This window comes from Anabas testudineus, chromosome 10 (assembly GCF_900324465.2).
Source record: "Anabas testudineus chromosome 10, fAnaTes1.2, whole genome shotgun sequence".
NCBI classification, from domain to species: Eukaryota; Metazoa; Chordata; class Actinopteri; order Anabantiformes; family Anabantidae; genus Anabas; species Anabas testudineus.
In genome coordinates this window covers 22443961-22464343 of record NC_046619.1, presented here as the reverse complement: position 1 = coordinate 22464343, position 20383 = coordinate 22443961, and the positions used below count along the sequence as shown (strand labels likewise).

The following is a 20383-nucleotide window of genomic DNA, read 5'->3' as shown; positions in this document are numbered from 1 at the left end:
CTGTTACTTGAGTAGATATATTGAGTGGTACTTGTACTTGAGCTCTGAGTTTTTGTACCGTTTACTGCACTTTAATAGTCATTTGCAAACTTGTCTGACACAATAACCTTTGATGAGAAACAATTTTGCTATAAAACATTTTATATATTGTATTTTTATAGCAAATTTATTACAAATCCAAACTGAAATGTCTCCAAACACGTTCTAAAGCAGTGAAATAAACCAAAAACAAGAAAAGACAAAGTTATCTTGGATTGAGTTTTTTTATTAAACATAATTAAAAATGTTTACACCAGCGACTGACAACAGTCAAAAAGCAGATGTTTGCTTTAATCTCGTGGCAGCTACCATCATGATCGACTCTATGGAAAATAAGACTCATGATATTTAAAGGTTCTTGTTGTTCCATGTTCAGACTCAAACTAACGCTGTGTCTGTGTATCTTCCTTCTGACCCACAGTCCCAAACAAACACTTCAGAACCACTGGTTCTGACTAACCAGTGGTTTTGGAGTTAGAGTCGGGACCAACGCACGTTTACAGGAGATTTGTTGACAAGAACAACAAAGTAAAAGGGGGAAATGTTCTCGACAAGCTGTGCCCTCACATTAGTGATGTGTTCAGTAAACTTCAGTAATTATCAGCTTCAAGAAAGAATCTGAGAGTCAAAGTCGGACTTTGAATTAAATTGCTCCTAATTGACTTCCACACAATTTAAAGCGATGACGACGGTGAATCATATTTTGTTGCGGTCAACAAACCCAAACAAAGACTAAAAGCAGCAGTGAACTGCATTTGCTCACTGTAACATTCAGAACCTGTGTCGCCCGCTGCTGTTCCAGAACTATTAAAAGTCAGTGACTCACAATGAGCGACATGTTTTTTCCTCACAGTTTGTGTAACTGTCGTATTTTTAAGGGGACAGCATCTTTTTTACTTGTTTCTTTGTTTCAAAGATCAAAAACTGGTGGATTTTAAGAGTTGTTGAACAGCAGCAGAAACAAAAAGAGCTAAATCAGGTTCTGGATTTTCACACATCACAGTGAACTTAGATAAACCTCCTGTATATTCGAGTCCTCAAAGTCTCTTCAGAACATCTGGATTAATAAAAATTTTAATGGATGTAAAATCTGTCTAATGCAGTAAAACTAATTCAAAGTCATCAGAAACGTTGTCAGTCTGTAAATGATCCGTTTTACTGACGAGCTCCTACAGTCGACCGTATCTGCCGACTGGTGATTTACACTTTAACTTCACTAACAGGTTAAAAAACGTGTTGTTGAGTCTCTGACAGTTTCTTCACTTTATTTTTGACCCTAACCAGATGTAGGAGTGATTATTCAGAGACAAACAACAGAGATGTGAATGACGATTCAACGCCGTCGTTTCTTCATATGACAAGAACCTTTGTGATAACAGGACGTAGAAACACTGATGTTTCTCTTTGATTTTCAAAACCTGAAACTGAAAAACCTGATTCTGCTGTGACACAAAGAAAATCTCACCTGAAGTTCGTTCAGTGTTTCGTAAAAGCTCAAAATAAAAAAATCTATTTTTTGGATCCAGAAACTTTTTCAACATCTTTGTCTTATAAACAGAACAGAAACATGAACACACACACACACACACACACACACACGGAGGAACCGGTGTGTTATGCATGTCGTCAGGTGAGTGTAACGGGAGAAAAAGAAAAGTCTACGTGTTTGAGACGGGTTGAGAACGACGTGATGATTGACAGGTCAGCGGGAGAGGAGGGGGAGGTCACTGGAGTTCATGATCAGGCTGGAGTCCAGGTTGAGGCTCTCTGAGGAAACAGAGACGTCACGTGATCAGTGAAACGGAAACGATCACAGCTGCTAAGACTGAGAAAAACCAAAGCGGTTTCCTTCCACTGAAAGCCAGGACACGTAAAGACTCAAACTACAGAACTGCAAGTAAATCATGAATCACGTCAAAAATGAACGAGTTAACGTGATGCGTCCTCTAGTGATCAGGGACGTTGGACACTGGACACAAACGCAGTTTAGGAGTAAAGTATCAACGAAACACCGACCTTGGTCAAAGTTGAGCTTCTTGTTAGAGGAGCCGTCGCCGAGTCCTTCGATGTCCACCAGATCGCTGTTGACATCCGAGTCGTTCAGAGCGCTAAGAGTCACGTCTGCAGGAGGGAGGAGGAGGAGGATGAAGAGCAGGTTAAAAGGACCTGTTTGTTTCTCTGTTATGCTGCTGTCATTAAATCAGTTTAGTTTTCTAAAGTTCTCTAAGCTTTCGTTCTTCTTCTCTCTTCCGGAGTAATCACTCCGAGCTTCCTGCTGCGTTCACGTTTCCTGTTTCTATGAACATTAACCCACATTTTCTTCCATAAAACCGTTACGACAGATTCGCGTCATTTCTCACCTGCTGTCTTCTGCTTCTTGATGGGCGGGGCCATCGACGGGCTGCTCTGCATTCCTGTCGCCACAACGACCTGCGAGGCCGGAACCGAGACCATGGTGGGAGCAGCCGGAGCCGGAGTCATGGACACTGCGCTCTTCTTCACGGTCTTCTTCGGGGATTCAGAGGAAATGGGGACTCTGCTGTCCTCGTACAGCTTCCTCTTCACCGTGCTCTTTATCTGAGCGCTGCAGAAGAAGAAGAACAAGAACAGCACACGGGATTTACACGTTACATGTTTACTAGTCAGGCGTGTTTCCAATAAATGTTCCAGAAACAACTAACACTACTTCACAGCTATTTTCTTAACAGACAGGAAAATCTGTAGAATCTGTGTTTGAATTTGTCTGTGTGACGTCTTCAAAATGTTTCTTCAATCCTGAAGCTGTTTCTCATTTCTATTAAACAGCAGATATTCAACTAACAGTTTCAGATCAATTAAATGATTAAATGTTAAAAATAAATTGTCTGTAATGAGATTTTTAAAAACAAACGTATTCATCATGAATAAGACAATTTATCTAGAACTGTGGCGCCCTGTCTAAATGAAGGGGTTATAAATCCTTTAAATGGGTTTAAATGTTGAAAACAACTCATATTTACTGAACGTTTTCACCTTAATCCCCTTTAGAATCCTTTTAACGAGTTTGGAACACATCAGAAAAAGCCTAATTAACAGGAGAACTACTCCTTTACCACAGGGTTCTTACACAGTTCGCTCTTTGATCACAGTGCTGATGTTGTTGAGGTCGTCTCCAAATCGACGCACCGCCAAACGCAGCATCTCGATCTCCGTCTCCGTCCATTTGGCTCTGAGGACGAAGACAGAGAGAGTCAACGTGCAGCGAAGACGCTTGCAACTCAGTTTATGTCCGTCAGTGTTGACAGATCAACACATCACTGTAATCTGGGGTTTGGAGATTTAGGTGATGTCATTTTGAGCCTAAATTAATTCAGCTCTGAGAGTTTGTAGTCGTCTATTTACTTTCTATGAGATGAAAACTGAATCTGAACACTGATGAATACAGGCCCAGCACCCCAGATTACTGTTGTGTACTGTGTCTCACCCTGCAGGGCTGGAGTCAGACACCGGGTGCAGCTGCATGGTCAGTTCTCCCAGTTTGGTGAAGGCAGCTCCGGCCGCTGAGAAAATCTCCCCCACCTGCAGGAAGAGGATCATGTGCTGTTTGGTTACAGGCAACATTAAAGGTTAAAGAGGTGGAAGTCAGCACAGTGTGTGTACATGGAAACATCATTATGTTAAGTCTGGTCCATGAAAATATCCAAAGTTACAGCACAGAGTTTCTACATCTACAAACACGTACACAACAGAGCTGAAATGACAGAAGAGTAGCAGATTACTTTACAGACTGTGTATCTACAGGAGTTCTTTGATAGTCTGTAGGTAACGAGCCGACAAGGTCGTGTGCAATGTTTGTGAATCTGTTTCAGGTGTTTTAGAAGATTAGAAGAAATAATCGGTTGGTTCGTTACGTGTTTCTCTCTAGTTTCAGTTGTTCAGCTTTTTTAGAACATGTGTGTGTTTTGTACAGTTTTTGTGCAGACAAGGAACTTCTGGCACAACTTCTGGTCAGAACCCCAGTAACACTTGCAGGTTAAAGAGTTTTACTGTTAGACCAACACATTTTGAGAGATTTCTATTTGAACTACAGGAAACTTAAGCACATCCAAAAACATTCCCTGACACCTTTTTAATGTCAAAGCCATTAACAGAAAAAATAACTCTTATTAGAGTCAGTAAAAATGAACATAACTGTTGGTTGCAGGTTTAGCTGATTACTGTTGTAAGGCTACATATCTAAAACCCCGATGTGCTATATATAAAGATAATATTAGTGGCATAAACAAATGCTTAAACTTATGAGATTTTTGAATAGAGTTTGGTGTACAGCTGAATCATCTGCTATGTGCAAGTTCGCTTTGATGTGCACTGATCCTAAGAAACTCCACAGTAACCAGGTAAGAACTCACCTTGGCAGACGCAGACGTCATTTCGGTAAAATATTGATGCTTTTTTCTTTTTAAATTTGTTTTTCAATCAAACCAACAGGAAGAGTCGCAGCTAGCCGCTAGCTACAGTTAGCTTCTGTAACGTTAGCTAGCTCGCTGTCGTTAGCGGGCTTCCATTCAGACTTTGCCGATATATTTTTAAAAAGCAAATCTATAGAATATATGTTTCCGTTTTAGCGGTGTGGTTTAATTTAGAACCATTTATAATTCATATATTCAGAGGAAAATATTGTAAATATCCAACAACAAAGGTGGACAGGATAAAGGAAATGTTGCGCGACTTCGAAAGTTGAACTCCATTGGTCGGTCTGACAGGAAGAGGCGGGGCGTTTTTCATCGGACATTTTCATTGGTCGCTTCGCTGCTGGTTACGAACAGCACCGAGTGAAGCCGAGTGATGAGGATCAGCTGACCGTGAGGCTCGGTCGCTGTGTGTCGTCCTTCGCAGATTTTGTTCAGTTTCATGAATAAAACGCAAAAATAACCGTTTGATCGACCGTGAAGACCGGAGACAAACATGCCGTCTCTTCTGTTCTGCGGCCCGAAGATGGCCGCTTGTGGAATAGTGATCAGCATCTGGGGGGTCATCATGCTGGTAAGAAATATGGATCTGTGGAGCCGACTATTTCCTGGATAATGGGGCTTATCTAGCTATGTGGAGACGTTTTTAAAAAATATATATCGGATGTTTTTAGTGTGGTTTTTATCGAAGTTCGTCAGAACCGAAAAATGTTGGAAAAACAAACCATCTGTCGCAGAGTAATCCCTGAACTTACATACGTGTCTGGTGAATAGACGGAGCCCCGTAGGCCGAGCCAAATGTCTCGGTGTTTTAAGTGATCGGTACGTTTTAATTCTGCTTCATTCATCAGTGTTTGAGCCGCCGATTCGTTATTTAGTTCACCAACAAACATGTTTTACAACTGTTTTATTAACTGACTAATCCATCGAGTCACTTTTAGGAGAAAATGTAAAATATTTGGTGTTTTCAGCTTCGCTAACGTGAGAATCGACGCGTTTCTTTGACAGATGTGAAAGAAAACTTAGTATTTTTAGACTGTTGGTGAAATGTGACCACATTTTATTAGGATGTGGTTAATTAAAACAGTTCACTGTGTCTTTAATGTTGTCTACTAGGTTTTACCATTCAGAACTGCATTTAAAAACGGACTGATTTCTAAAATCGCTCGGTGTTTTTGTTTAAATCTCGATTAGCTGCAGTTGTTTTCTGATTATTAAAACTTTTTCCACCATGTTTGTGAGACAACTTTGATTAAAGTGTCTTAAATAGAGGAACTGAGTGTTGGAAAAATCCGTTTTAAATGAATCATGTGACTTTTCGTTTTGCCCTCATGTGATGTTTCAGACTTCAGGAAGTCGGTTTGTTTCCACTGACACAGAGAAGGACAGAGCCACACGAACAGTGTTGTTTAGTATCTGATATATGAATCTCTAACTTAAATCATGAATCTGTTATTACAATTGTTGCTCTGTTAACTGAAGGTGGCTGTGGTTCAGTAGTTTGAGGTTCAATCCCGTGTCACCTTCAGTCCTGCTCAGTTGAAGCACGGTTTGACAATAAACTTGAATCTTATCTAAGAACTGTTGACTTTTGACGTCCAGTCGTATCCTGCGTCCTCTGCCGTGTCCTCGAGCCTCATGTTGATCCACCCTGTGTTTCAGGCGTTGCTGGGAATCTTCTTCAGCGCGAAGTCGGCCGTGCTGATCGAGGACGTCCCGTTCACTGAGGAAGACATTCACAACGAGTGAGTGGACCCTGAATGATGGGTACTACACAAACCAGCTGCTTCAGGTGTTTCTGTGCTGTCTGAGTATTAGGAACACACACACACACAACAACACACACACACAACAACACACACACACACAACACACACACACACACACACACAACACACACACACACACCAACAACACACACCACAAACACACACACACACAGACACACAACAACACACACACACACACACAACACACAACACCACACAAAAACACACACACACAACACAACAACACACACAACAACACACACAACAACACACCACACAACACACAAACACAACAAACACAACAACACACCACAACACACACACACACAACACACACAACACACAACACACACACACACACACACAACACACACACACAAACAACAACACACACACAACAACACACACACACAACACACACACACAACACACACAACACACACACACACACACACACAACACACACACACAACACACACACACACACACACACACACACACACAACACACACACACACACACACACACACACACAACACACACACCACACAACACACACCACAACACAACACACACAAACACACACACACACACACAAACAACACACACAACAACAACACAACACACACACACACAACAACACACACACACAACAACACAAACACACAACAACACAAACACACACACACACAACAACACAAACACACACACACACAACAACACACACACACACACACACAACAACACACACACACACACACAAACAACAACACACACACACACAAACAACAACACACACACACACAAACAACAACACACACACACACAAACAACAACACACACACAAACAACAACACACACACACACACACAACAACACACACACACACAACAACACACACACACACAACACACACACACACACACACACACAACAACACACACACACACACAAACAACAACACACACACAACACACAACAACACACACACACACAACAACACACACACACACACACACACACACACACAACAACACACACACACAACAACACACACACACACACACAACAACACACACACAACAACACGCACACACACACACACACAACACACACACACACACACACACACAACACACACACACAACAACACACACACAACAACACGCACACACACACACACAACACACACACACACCAAACACCAGAACATTAGGAGCTCTGATCCAAAATGGTTCAGTTACCACAGAAATTGGTCGACTACGTCTTGGCTGAATCTTCTAATGCTTAACATCATCGCACACACACACAACAACACACACACACACACCAGATCCTTCAGAAACGGATTCAGATCCAGTGCTGATCACTTTCAGTTCTGCTTCTGTTCTGATGTGACTGGATCACATCAGTGTGTGTGTGTGTTGCACACAGACGTGCACACTCCCAGTAACCCCCCCCCGTGTGTTCGTCTCTCCTGCAGTAAAAATCCTCCTCAGAACATCTACAGTCTTTACAACCAGGTCGGCATCAACTGCTTCATCGCCGCCGGCATCTACGTGGTGGTGGGCGCCATCTCTCTCTGCCAGGTCCGACTCAACAAGCGTCAGGAGTACATGGTCACATAAAGAGCTGACCTCTGACCCCCGGCGGCAGCTGCTAGAGCCACTTCCTGTCCACGAAGCTTCAAGCAGAGCGGGGGGGGGGTCTTCTGGATTATTTATTTTCTGTTTATCGTCTGTTGTGATGTTTGTTGTTGTTGGATGAAACTTTGCATCGTTCCTATGATTCATGAACACGACCGAACGGACTTCCTACCTGCTGCATGTCATCTCACCCCTGAACCCGATTCTAATTAGAAATGAATTCTTCTCCACTGAAGGTAGATTTCCTGTGAGCTGGTCCAGATCTGAATCAACGTCAGAATTGTCAGTAAATCAACGTTCAGATCTTTCTGCTGTTTTCTGAAGTAAAAGTGTGAACGTGCTGTTTGTCGTTAACGCGACTGTGGATCAAACTGTAAAAAGGTTTAATGTGATCAAATGACGATGGTGGATCATCTTTGCAATAAAGTGTGTGTGTAAAAAAAGATCTAGTGCTGTGTGAATCTGTAGGGTTTAAAAATGTTCTTAAAACTATTCAGAAAATGATCCAACCTGAAATATTTGTGTGTGTGAACCTCAGGACTTATTAGTTCATTAGAGTCTGTAACTGGTTTAAGTACATTTATATAAGGTATTTGAGTAAAATGAAACATTATACTTCTGCTGAATGTTTTTCCTCCATTGTGTTTGAGCGAGTTTCGAGTTTCTCTGATAAACTGAGCATTAAACTCTAGAAACCGGCGGTAATAATAAAAAAAGATGAACCAACTGGTCGTATTCCTGAAAACAAGCTGATTTCAGGAATTCTTTTAAATATAGGACGGCACGGTGGTGGAGTGGTCGGCACTGTCTCCTCACCGCCTGTCAGCCAGAAAGGTCAGGGGTCAGGGTTCAAATCCACTAGGCTCCGTTCTGCGTGCATGTTCTGCCTGTGTCTGTTCTCTCTGGGTTCTCCAGCTTCCTCCCACAGTCCGAGGACAATACATGAGGTCGGGGTAACAGGTGATAGACTGCCAACCAGTGCACGTCGTGCTCTATATCCAGGTCAGCAGATCCCAACAGGAAGCAGTGAAAACTGATTGTACACTGGAAAGCTGTGTTTGTGTAGAAAGTAACTAAGTACATTTACTCAGATATACTTTTACTTTACCTGAGTATTTCCATTTCTTACTTCAATGTTTTGCTCCACTATATTTGTCAGCTTTAGATTCAGATGCAGAGTGTTTAACAGAAAGCAGTAAACTATTACAGTACTTTTACTACATTAAAGTAAAAGTACCTGCTCTGACTACTTGTCTCTTCCTGACTCGACCATTCATCAGTGCAACAGTCCCAGTGTGAGTGACGAGAGATTTACAAGCACAGGAAGGGAAAATACATTTGATGATATTATTTGCTTTGTTTATTTTTTTCAGTTTATTCTAAATATTTAGTGTAATATTTATTTGCTTGCTGCCGCTCCACACACTCTTTTAAATTCCCTCCTCCCACTACTTCCTACTCCACCATCACCTCTCAAAGAGAAGGTCGCTCAGGAAGAAGTGAAGGTGAGTAACACACTGACATGAGCAAATCCGTAACTTTAGTGCGTTTGCTTTGGTCCAAATCAGTGGACGAGTTTTTGAACTTGGAGTTTTTTCCTCTTAGTTCAGTTTCTGAGAAAAATCCAAGTAATAAAAAATGAGTCATGTCAAACTACCTGAGAACATCCTCTCCTCTGATTGGTCAGAGAAAAGTAAATACAGGAAGAAGGTGAAGTGTTGTTCTACTGTCTGTTTGTGTGACAGGAGAGAGATGAGTTCACTAGGAATGTTAACACAGGTTGATCCTTGATCCTGTTGATTATTGTTTATTACGTTACATCAGACCTGGTGTCTGTGAGACACTTCACCTCCTCACGTCTCCTCGTGTGTCCATTAATCAGACAGCATGTTTTTAGTGGACAAACAAAAAATCTACAAACTACCCAAAGTGCTCAAATCAGATTCATGGCGTTTGGTCCCGTTTTGGTTCGGTACGCGTTCTCACCAGGAGGACCAGAGTTCACCGGACCACCTTATTTCTCAGTGTGGTTGTTTTATCATGTTCACACCAGACAAAACGAACCGAACTTCTCAGCTCAGCTCGTGACCTTCATCTGTCAGAAGAGCTCATTTAAATAACGTGGCTGTTAAAACGCATTTCACACACAGTTACATTCGGAATTATTCAACATTTCAATTAGAACATGGAGACAAAAGCTTCAGCTCTCTGAACAATTTAAACATCTCAGCTCAACTAATATTTGAATTAGTTCAAACACAGCAGCACCTTCCTTCAGCAGTTTCTGGGATTAGCTGCATTTGATTTTGTTGTTTAACAATATAAGTCAAGTCTAAACTAGATCTAGAACAGGAACCAAGTTAGAAAATCAACCTCATTCATTTAACATGGAAAACATTAAATATTTGTGTGTCTTCAAAAACTGTCGCGACTCAAACACTCAAGGTTTTGGACTAAATGTTCGAGGTTCGTTTGTCAGCTCGGGGTTAGTTCACTTCCTGCTTCAGGTCTCCACTGCGTCTCTATAGGATTAAAGTGAGAACTGGAAGTCAGCTGTTCTAAAACATAGAATTTCTTCTACTTTAACGTTTCTACTGACTCGTGTCTTTAACATTGCTGTTCATGTTCAGTTCTTATATTAATATCTTGATATTTTCCTGCACTTGTTTGTACTACTCACATTTCACAGCTTCGATAATGATGACGACCTGTCCCGGTCACACAAAGGATTCTGACATTATAGAACCAAAAGTGCACAGACTGTCCTAAAGACAGTTGTTGGACCAAAATATATTTATTCTAAAATGTTCCAACAAGCAAAACCATGTCTTGTAGTGCTACACGTGTCCATTTACAGTATTTTGATCTTTTTCCATTTGTGGCTTTTCTGTAAATTTAAAAAATGATTATGAGAAATCTTAAAATGAAAGATTGTTTTTTCTTTTAGATAAACGGCAAAGGAGCCGAAATGACAAGGTGAGAGCTGTGAAACACATCACATCCAGTAACTTCAATGGTAAAATATATGTAGAAGTATTTCTACACTCAATAACGGCGCCAATAAGATTCATTTATTAAATCTTGGTTGGTTTAATTTGGCATTAAAATACTGGTGTCACCAAAGTTAGAAATGAATTAGAAATAAAAGTGAAATTAGTGGTGAGCCACACGATTATTGTAGTAAAGCTAGTTAGGACATATCAGACTTGAAATCAGTCCACTCCCCCTACTTGCTCTGCTACGCTCTACACAACCCTTCAGATATTAGTCAGTGTCAAACTAAAATAAGTAAAAATCTGCTAAACTTATTAATCACACGTTCTGATGTCACAAATCTGCTGCTGACTGTTCAGTGACCTGAGTGCGGTGATCACGTCCTGGTAAAAGCTTTGTGTGATATTCAGTTGTGTCTTTTCAGTTATAGTTTAGTTCATTTGTTGCATCTTATTATTTAGAGATCTGAAAAAACATGTTTTACATGTTAATTAAATCAACCATGTTCAAAAATGGTTAAAGCAGGAATCGTTTCATCAAGCATCATTAGGTTTGTTAAACTAATTAAACAGTGTGTTTGTCTTTCTCGATACATTCTTTCATTTACATTTGTCTCGCTGCTGCTTCGATGAATAAAATTATTCTGTTGTCGTCGTTTCAGAGAAAAACCATCCGACATCTGAAATCCAGCGGGAAGCTACTTCCCACAGAATTTATTGTTGGAAAAGTTGTTGCTAAATCAGCACTTCTCACATAAAAACACCAAGAAGAAGGAACGAAGCCTTATTTTATCCTGGCTACACTACAGTGATGGTGTATGGAAGTGAGCGCTTTGAAAGCACAGAAGAACGGAGCTGCTACACGTTCAAAAATGTGATGTGGGACGAGGAAAGGAGCCTCATGAAAGTCACCAGAAGGAGCCAAGTGTCTCCAGCACTGGAGAAGGAAGCTCAGAGGCTCTTTACACAGAAATCCGATTATTCCAAAACCAAAACCGCTCAGAAGAAAAAGGTGAGTTTCAGTTTTAAGATCTTTGTACTTTGTGTTTCAAACTTTTCCTCTTTACAAAAGTAGGAACACTGGGAGTCAGAATACAAGAGGAAGTTTCACAGTTGAAATGTTTTTAAGAATCTTGGGACATTTTTCAAATGAGCTTTAAGCTAAGTGTTCTTAAGCACAATGAGTTTAAAATAAAATAATAGACACTTTATAAGTAATCAGCATAATTTAAATATTTAATTTGGAAACTTACTGATAATAGTTATTGTTATTAATAAAATCTGTCTTTGTGCAGCTTCAAAGTGCTGATGGAACAATTAACATCAGAAGAATTATAAAGGTACAGAAGAGTTCCACTCACCTGGAGGCGGAGATGAAGCAGCAGCTGCACAAGCTGAAGGTGACAAATCGACGTCTGGCTTCAGCACTTGGCTTCGAACCCGATGAAGGTTTTAAAGAGAAACTTGATAAAAAGTAAAAGTACAAGGAGGAACAATCAAACAGATCAGAGAGGTGTAAAATCAAGGAGAACGTGGATTCACTGGAGCTGATGGACACACTCTGGTTTAATGTTATTTAACCATAAGACAGTTTTCTAATTAGTTCAAGTGCTGGTTTTAGTTTTTGGTTTTAGTGGAGTAAGTTTTGTCTTGTCTGTCTTTGTCTCTAACTGTATCAGGATGAGTTAAAACCGTCTGAGCAGCTTGGACCTTGTTCTGACACAAACTCATCCACAGATCTTTGATATTTCATTTAGTCCTCAGTGATTATGTCAATAATTGTGACTTAATGTGCACATTTTTAAAACATCCAGTGAGGTAATCTGCATTCATGTGTTAAATGTGTTCTCCTTTCATATTCTTCAGGGTTTCTGACTCAAAATGTGCAGGATGATTCACAGTGATCCACGTTAAGCTGTCTTGAAGTTAACCTCCAGATAACTGGGTATACGGCGCTCCGCTGTGTTCATACAATAAGAGACGATACTAGAACATTTACCCTGTTGTAAATGCACCAGCCTGAGGTGAAACTGAGCTGACAGGTGACGTCACAACTCTCCAACTGTGGATGTGAAACTGAAAGTACCTGCTGGGCGGGAAAAAAGGCCAAACCAACGTTCACGGAGGGGGGAACTACTTCTAATCTGGATGTTGGGAGGATTCACAGCTGAATTTAAAGAAACCTAAATATTTGCAGGTGAGAAACATCTTTTTTAAAAATATATTTCAGCACTTATATGAAATAAATGGGATAAAGAGACAAACATTAAAGCATGAAGTTGGTACCTGCCGGGTCTCTGACTGCACCAAAGAATTCAAAACTCATCCCGCCAACGAGTTTCTGCAGCGGCTGAAAACTGTTCTGTACGTGTAAAGAAGGTAAGTCCTCGTTTTTAAAATGTTCCTTTTAAAAACTGGATGTTCTGTGATAAAGAACCACAATAACCAGTTTAAAGTTTGAAGTGAGCTGAGATTAGCAGAACGTTTTGATGGTGACACGTAACGTACTGTGAGCTGCAGATCACTGTGACAGCTGATTCACACCTGGTTCATCAGAACGACTTAATGTTCACCTGTAGCTCAGGACTTTAAAATTATAATAATAATAATACATTTATTCATGGAGCACGTTTCTAAACATACGTTACAAAGTGTTTCACAAAAGAGACAAAAACACAGGTAGCACAACAACAAGATCAACTTGAGCAGCACCAGGAGACAGTGGAGAGGAAAAACTCCCCCAGAGGAAGAAACCTCCAGCAGAACCAGGATCAAGTTAAACGACCGGTTGGGGTGAAGAAAAACAATAAGACAAACACAACTCACAACAACTACAGCATCAGTCCTTAGGATCAAAGAACTGCAGTGAATTACTTTCTGTCCACCATCACTCATATCTCCTTCCAGAGAGAGCGCGGAAGAGGAAACCTCATGTAGATTTAATGGAAACAGGCAGTTTGCCTGAGCTGGTTTAAATATGAACACTTTTCCAGAAGCATTAAGATGAAGCAACACTCTCATTTCTCTTTGTGTGGATCAGAGATGCCAGAGATTTCAGAGGAAGGTTGGAAATCAGCTCTGACCTGCATCATCAGTGAGCTCGATGCTGAGCAGTACAATCGGATGCTGGAACTTCTGCGGAAGGTTCCGAAAGGCCGAAGGACTGACAGAGAGAAGACGCCTCAAATGATCATCGAGCACTACGGAGTGGAGGACTCCATTTTTGCCATCACTGATGCTATGGAAAAGATTCCAAGAAGGGACTCTGCAGTCCAGGACCTGCTGCGTCCTTTTGTGGAGAAGCTGAGAAACAAACAGGAAAAAAAGAACCAAGGTGAGTTCACACAGCAAAGTCCTGCACAAAGCTCTGTGGTTGTTCCACTTTGTGCAGGACTCGAAAACAACAGGAGATAAAGCAGAAAAATACGTGTTCACTTGTTTTCATGCCTCTGTGTGTGTGTGTGTGTGTGTGTGTGTGTGTGTGTGTGTGTGTGTGTGTGTGTGTGTGTGTGTTCAACTTTTTAAAATGTTATTTTCAGGAAAGAAGAGAAAATGTGAAACTAATTCAGAGTCAGAGGAGCTGGAGCAAGAGTCTGCAGCTGGTAGGTGATATTTACACAGGAATAATGGTTCATCACTGTTCACCAGTCAGCAGCTGACACTTACCATGATCCTGTGAATATTATCATGGAATATATGATAATATATCATAAAAAAGAAAAGAGGAATAACGTGACGGAGGTCCTGTAGAGTGGGATCAACAAACTTGTAAGAAGATCCATGTAAGATATTTTCCCACCACTCTGAGGTGATACAGGACGTAGATGGAGGCTGAGGGGTGTGTAGATGTGCACGTAAAAGTTTTCACTGTGTTCAAACATCATTTCAGGGTTTAAGAAGAACAACGTTGTGAGCGACTCCGATTCTTCTGACGAGGAGCAGGACGCTGCAGCTGGTGGGTGAATACGGAGTACACACGAACACAGTGATGAAATGTTTTATTACAGAGAAAACTAAAATTAACTGTATGATTAATGCTAAACTGTAAGAAATCTAAACTCAATGTGATGTTTGAGAAAACGTCGTCTCATCGTTTCCTCTCTAGTTCACCTGCTGTTTGTCTTGTCAATTCTGCTGATTAATGAAATGAGTTAAAGGAAACTCTGCTACGACAGCACACAGGACAACATCAGTACAGAAACTGACTCGTTTCTCTTTTATAGATCAATCAAAGAAATGCAGGTCTGACACGGTATGACTTAAACTTACTGGGTTATTAATAAACTAATGCACAGTCATGGTTTACAGTTGTAAATGTCGCCATTATTTAACATGCTGTTTATTTTCTAGGAGCAAAAAGTTCAGAAATGGGTGAGTGGATCTGACTTCACGGCCTGATTCAGACATTTGTGTTTGTGTTTGCCCTGATGTGTTTTTTCCTCTGTGTCCAGAGAAAAACTATCCACGACCTGAGGACCGCCGGTGACCTTGGCGATAAAGCCATGATTGGAAAGGTTGTGCAGAAATCTGGTCTGCGCACATATAACACAAAAAAGAAGATGACAAAGTTTTTCTTTTACCTGGGGGTGGCAGATGACACAGCCAGCATTAAAGTGATGGTGTATGGAAAAGAGCACTATAAGAAAATCGAGGAGGGGAGTCACTGGTTGTTCAGAAACGTCATCATGGATGAGAATATGATCAAAATTACTAAAAACAGCAAAATAGCAAAGACAAGCTGTGTCGTCATCTCCGAGGAGCTGGAGCTGGAAGCTCGCATGCTCATTTATCCCCAAAGTCCAGTTTGTTCCATCAAAGAGGCCAAAATGTCTGAGGACAAGAAGATGCTGAGTGTGGAAGGAACTGTAAGAGAGGCGAGTTTCCATCAGATATACTGCAGTACGCATGTGTAGAAGTATTAGTACTTCAACCTGAGTGAGGGTTTTATAGTGTAGTGGAGTTTGTGTACTTCTACAACCACTGATAGCTGATCTGATCTGATCAGCTTGTCTGTATTGGTTTAATCAAGCTCCTCCAGTTCAGGTTCTGCAGGCAAACCCCCCCCCCCTCTACATTTAAGACTAGATCCACCCTGAGCCTGGTTCTGCTGCAGCTTTCTTCCTCTATAGGAGGTTTTTCCTCTCCAATGTCTCCTGGTGCTGCTCAGTGGGTTGTTGGGTTTCTATATATCTCTGTATGCAGGTATATTATTTAGTCTTGTTGTGATTTGGAGCTTTATAACCACCACTATTCAACTAGCACGCTAGCATGTACACTTCAGTTTGAAGGAGTCATTATGCATAATTTCAGGTTAATAACTTTATTTTGGGGCGTCACTGAAATAGTTTTGGTCAATTTGCAAATAAAACAATTTGTTATATGTTTTTTCAATCTTTAATGTTGTGGTGTTGATCTGCTCAGATCCGTCCTCTGGAAAGTTTGAAGAGCAAACGGAGGAAGAAGGAGAGGCAAGACTTCCGACTTGAAGATGAGACAGGTTTCATCGTGATCAGCTTGTGGGGCAACGACATCAAGCAGCTCAGAGGAACTTCAACCGGAGACTTGGTCAGGGTGACCAACGTGAAGACCAACGACTACTACGAAACAGTCTCACTGAACTCCACGGATTTCACCAGAATCTTCAAGGTAGCAGCATCGACACTCGTCACAGTAATGACACGATTTGTGGGAGGAGAACGATTTTGCCCCAGTTCTGGAAGAATCCTCCCTAATGAACAGTTTTCTCATTAGCTCCTAACTACTGAAGGATTTCCTGTGAGTGTCCTGAAGCCTGACTGTGAATATGAATCTGTCTTTGTGCAGGTCCAAAGTGCAAATGTGCAGAATGTGGAAATTGAGATCGTAGGAATCACAAAAGCCAACAAGATGGGGACTGAGCTGGAGGCAAATATCAACGGCAGTGTGCAGACACTCGTGGTGGATTCTCCACTTATAGCAAAGGTGTTTGAAATAAAATTGAATGGTAACATTGAAGAAAAGCTCCTTGATAAAATGCCTCTCTCAGCAAAGGCAAAAATAAAAGGAAGTAAAATTCAAAACATGAAGGCAGCTTAAAGAATACAGAATAAAATTGAAATGTGCAAACAGACAGAAGCAGGAAACAGTGATACCAGACAAAGACTGAGCTGCAGTGTGAAGTAATAAAATAATTAAGCCGAGCACGTGTCCAGACTTACTGATGTAATTCTTATTTTAATGATACATCACATACTGAACGTCTGGAGCTCATGTCTGATTTATTTACCCCCACCCCTTAATTATACAGTTTGTAAGAGTTCCTCGGGAACTTCTGTCACAGATCTGTATATCGACGTCTTCACTTTGTGTTTCCTGCAATTTATCTCAATAACAAGTCTTCGTGTTGTTGTGTCCATAAGTTTTCTGCCTCAGTCTGTCGGCACATCCTGAGATTATCTCACGCTTCTCTACTTTGCATGTCGATATTTAATCAACTCTAGAATGTTTCACTTTTCCAAACAATTTTCTTATTTCTTATTATTAATTAATAAACACTGTAAATATCACAGGATATTAACATACGCCTGAAATTAAATGTTTCATCTTCTTTGGTTTATTCAGTGTGTAACTGAATTTAATCTATTTTCTCTAAAATCATTTGTAGTTTTTGAGTTTTTATTCACATTTACATCACTGTCCTCAAACGGTTAGTGTTGAGGTCTGTGCACTTTTTCTGAGCTTGTCAAGTTTTCTCGTAACTATAAAATCATATAGTTGAAATCTTTAACTTTAAAATAATAAAAAAAAAAAAAACATGAATAACAGTTGTAGTCTGGTGGTTAATTCAATAGAATATAAAATCAAATCATGTACAAATCTTTTTTATATGTTTATAGTTAGTTTAGAATGTATTTATTATTTGCATCGAGGTTCATATGACAAAAACTACAAACTTTTTATAATCTTATATAAAAAATAATAAACTGATAACTCTGTCAGCTGGAGAACATGACAAGCAAACGCTACAGAGTCAATTTACTAGGTTACAACTGTAGTGTGACATAAATCTGAACAAACATTTAAATAAAATCATCTTTGATAAGTTATTTACATTTTATTTCAGTATCTAATTCAGTCAGTTTCCTCCTAGTAAGGATCAGTTTTTTGGGGAGGGCTGAGAAAAGATGCTGATGTGAGTGATGTGATCTACACAACATATCTTACATATGTTTGCAATGTTAGAATATAAGTTGACTTTTAAATGTATTGATGATTTATTGATAGCATTATTAATGGTGATGTTTTCATCAGTTCTGCAATTCATTCCAAGCACATCGTGCTTTGTCCCACTAGTGACAGCCTATGAAAGTAGAAGTGCTGTACTGTGCACCTACAAGCGCAGCGTCTTCAATTTACTGAAGGAAACAATGCAAAGTGATCGTCTTTTCTCACTTCAATAACTCCAAGTGAGACTGAGATGGTGCCTGCATGAGAAAGAAGAAGTGGAATTCAAGTCAGTGACAAACGTGCAGGTCTAGGCCCAGACTGTTCGGTCCACAGCGGAGTGTTCTGACAAAGCATTGCTCCCTTTGAAACATGCTGAGAAAGGTCCAGGCTGAAATTAGACAGGGTTACAGAGCTTTACGACTATCATACCTGGAACAGTCAGAACACATATCCCTGTTTTTGGAACATTCCCACCGATCATCAGTTGCAGGACTGCAGGATATTTACCTGCAGAACGAGAGGAGCTCACCACAGCTCAGGTCCTGGTGTGTGGGTAAAAAGTAATCACACAGTGGGGAAAAAGAAGTTTTAGTCTCTTTAAGGAATTTGTTGATATGAAAATATCGAAAATACAAATGTAGACACTTTCACGTGTCTCACAGTATTTATACACGTGGACTGTTTACATCTGGAAGTGGACCAACAAATTAAATACATTTTTCAATTAAATCCAGGCTGAGCCTCAGACCCCACTTCAGTTCACTGAAGTGGGGTCTGCCACCACCCTAATGATTTCAGCTGAGCAGCTTTCACCCCACAAAAGGAGAAAGGAGTTCGAGCTGTGTGGAGACCAACATTGTCTCTGATGTTTGTTTCTTCTTTTAAAGGATCCGAGCAGAGCGGCCAACCTGACAAGGTGAGAATCAATTATCACGTTATTAAAGTCAAGTCAAGAAGCTTTATTGTCATTCCAACCACATATAGCTGAAGCAGTACGTAGTGAAATGAGTCGTTTCTCCAGAACCATGGTGCTACATAAGACAGTAACAAGACAGAACATGGAGCTGTGGACTGCTAAGTTGTCCTAGCAAAACACATAGTGCATCCTGTGCAACCTGGTGCAAACAGTGCAAGAACACAAAGAGAAAGTGCAGACAGACGTCAGAAGACAGTGCAAAAACAGAACACGAAACTGTTCAACAGTCTGGTTGTGAGGCCCGAATGCTCCGGAACCTCTTCCTGATGGCAGAAGGGTGAAGATTGGGTGTGAGGGGTGGGTGGGGTCGTCCACAATGCAGGTAGCCTTGCGGATGCAGCGTGTGGTGTAAATGTCCGTGATGGAGGGGAGAGAGACTCCAATGATCTTCTCAGCTGTCTTCACTATCCGCTGTAGGGCCTTGCGATCCGAAACGGTGCAGTTCCCAAACCAGGCAGTGATGCAGCCGCTCAGGATGCTCTCAATGGTTCCCCTGTAAAATGTAGTCAGGATGGGGGGCGGCAGATGGGCTTTCCTCAGCTTCCTCAGGAAGTAGAGACGCTGCTGGGCCTTTTTGCTGATGGAGCGGGTGTTGAGTGACCAGGTGAGGTTCTCCTCCAGATGGACACCAAGAAATTTGGTGCTCTTGACGATCTCCACTGACGCTCCATCGATGTTCAGTGGAGAGTGGTCACTCTTTGCTCTTTTAAAGTCAACAACCATCTCTTTCGTTTTCCCAACGTTCAGAGACAGGTTGTTGGCCTTGCACCAGGCTGAGAGCTGATGTACCTCCTGCCACATGCGCCGGCTGTCTCCGCTGTCCTCAAAGTGGCCGTGGATCCTCCTGGCGTGCGCGCCCTTCGCCTCTCTGATGGCTCGGGACAGTTCAGCCCTGTCTTTACGGCCATCATGTCTCCTGCTCTGAAGGCGGAGTCCCTCGACTTCAGCAGGGCACGCACCTTAGCAGTCATCCACGGAACAGACGTCCATGTTTGTTTACTAATGATGCGTCGATATATTTTTTCAATTTGTTTCTAGAAGAAGAAAATACCTCAGAAACAGAAAGGCAGCACTCAGGCTGCTGCTAAAACCTAAAGGTGAAGAAGAAGTGGCTTCGTATGTTAAGTTACTCAATAAATGACTCTGTGTATTTAACATCCGTCATCTTAAACCTTTGAACATGTGATTTGAAAAAGAAATATGTTTGGTTCTTTTTTAAAATGCTCTGAACTGATTTATTTTTTTGTGTTTCTCACTTGTTTTTCTGCAGGTTCTTCATGGTTCTGAAATGAAAACAAACACTCAC

The 20383-nt window shown here is 41.0% G+C and overlaps 3 protein-coding genes across 7 annotated transcripts; 2 read left to right on the top strand and 1 right to left on the bottom strand.

Annotated features, from left to right (window-relative positions):
• Positions 1-249: 249 nt before the first annotated feature.
• LOC113160353 (chromatin complexes subunit BAP18) lies at positions 250-4764 on the bottom strand. The gene is made up of 6 exons (XM_026357574.1): positions 4428-4764; positions 3503-3597; positions 3146-3247; positions 2400-2623; positions 2056-2160; positions 250-1806 (listed from the first exon to the last, which is right to left on the bottom strand). Exons 1-6 carry the CDS (start codon positions 4446-4448, stop codon positions 1742-1744), a joined length of 612 nt encoding a protein of 203 aa, XP_026213359.1. The 5' UTR covers positions 4449-4764; the 3' UTR covers positions 250-1741.
• An 82-nt stretch (positions 4765-4846) lies between these two features.
• rnasekb (ribonuclease, RNase K b) lies at positions 4847-8347 on the top strand. Its single transcript, XM_026357612.1, has 3 exons — positions 4847-5061; positions 6150-6232; positions 7740-8347. Exons 1-3 carry the CDS (start codon positions 4984-4986, stop codon positions 7882-7884), a joined length of 306 nt encoding a protein of 101 aa, XP_026213397.1. The 5' UTR covers positions 4847-4983; the 3' UTR covers positions 7885-8347.
• A 1002-nt stretch (positions 8348-9349) lies between these two features.
• Positions 9350-17687, top strand: LOC113160307. 5 transcript variants are annotated; one of them, XM_026357511.1, is made up of 13 exons: positions 9350-9407; positions 10850-10878; positions 11558-11907; positions 12191-12295; positions 12762-13092; positions 13936-14229; positions 14435-14497; positions 14785-14850; positions 15119-15147; positions 15246-15266; positions 15347-15769; positions 16317-16541; positions 16719-17687. In XM_026357511.1, exons 6-13 carry the CDS (start codon positions 13938-13940, stop codon positions 16968-16970), a joined length of 1371 nt encoding a protein of 456 aa, XP_026213296.1. In that variant the 5' UTR covers positions 9350-9407; positions 10850-10878; positions 11558-11907; positions 12191-12295; positions 12762-13092; positions 13936-13937; the 3' UTR covers positions 16971-17687. The 5 variants fall into 5 exon arrangements, with proteins under 5 accessions (XP_026213296.1, XP_026213295.1, XP_026213297.1 ...); XM_026357510.1 differs by having other exon boundaries at positions 12762-13274; XM_026357512.1 differs by lacking the exon at positions 10850-10878 and having other exon boundaries at positions 9389-9407; positions 12762-13274.
• The last annotated feature ends 2696 nt before the right edge of the window (positions 17688-20383 follow it).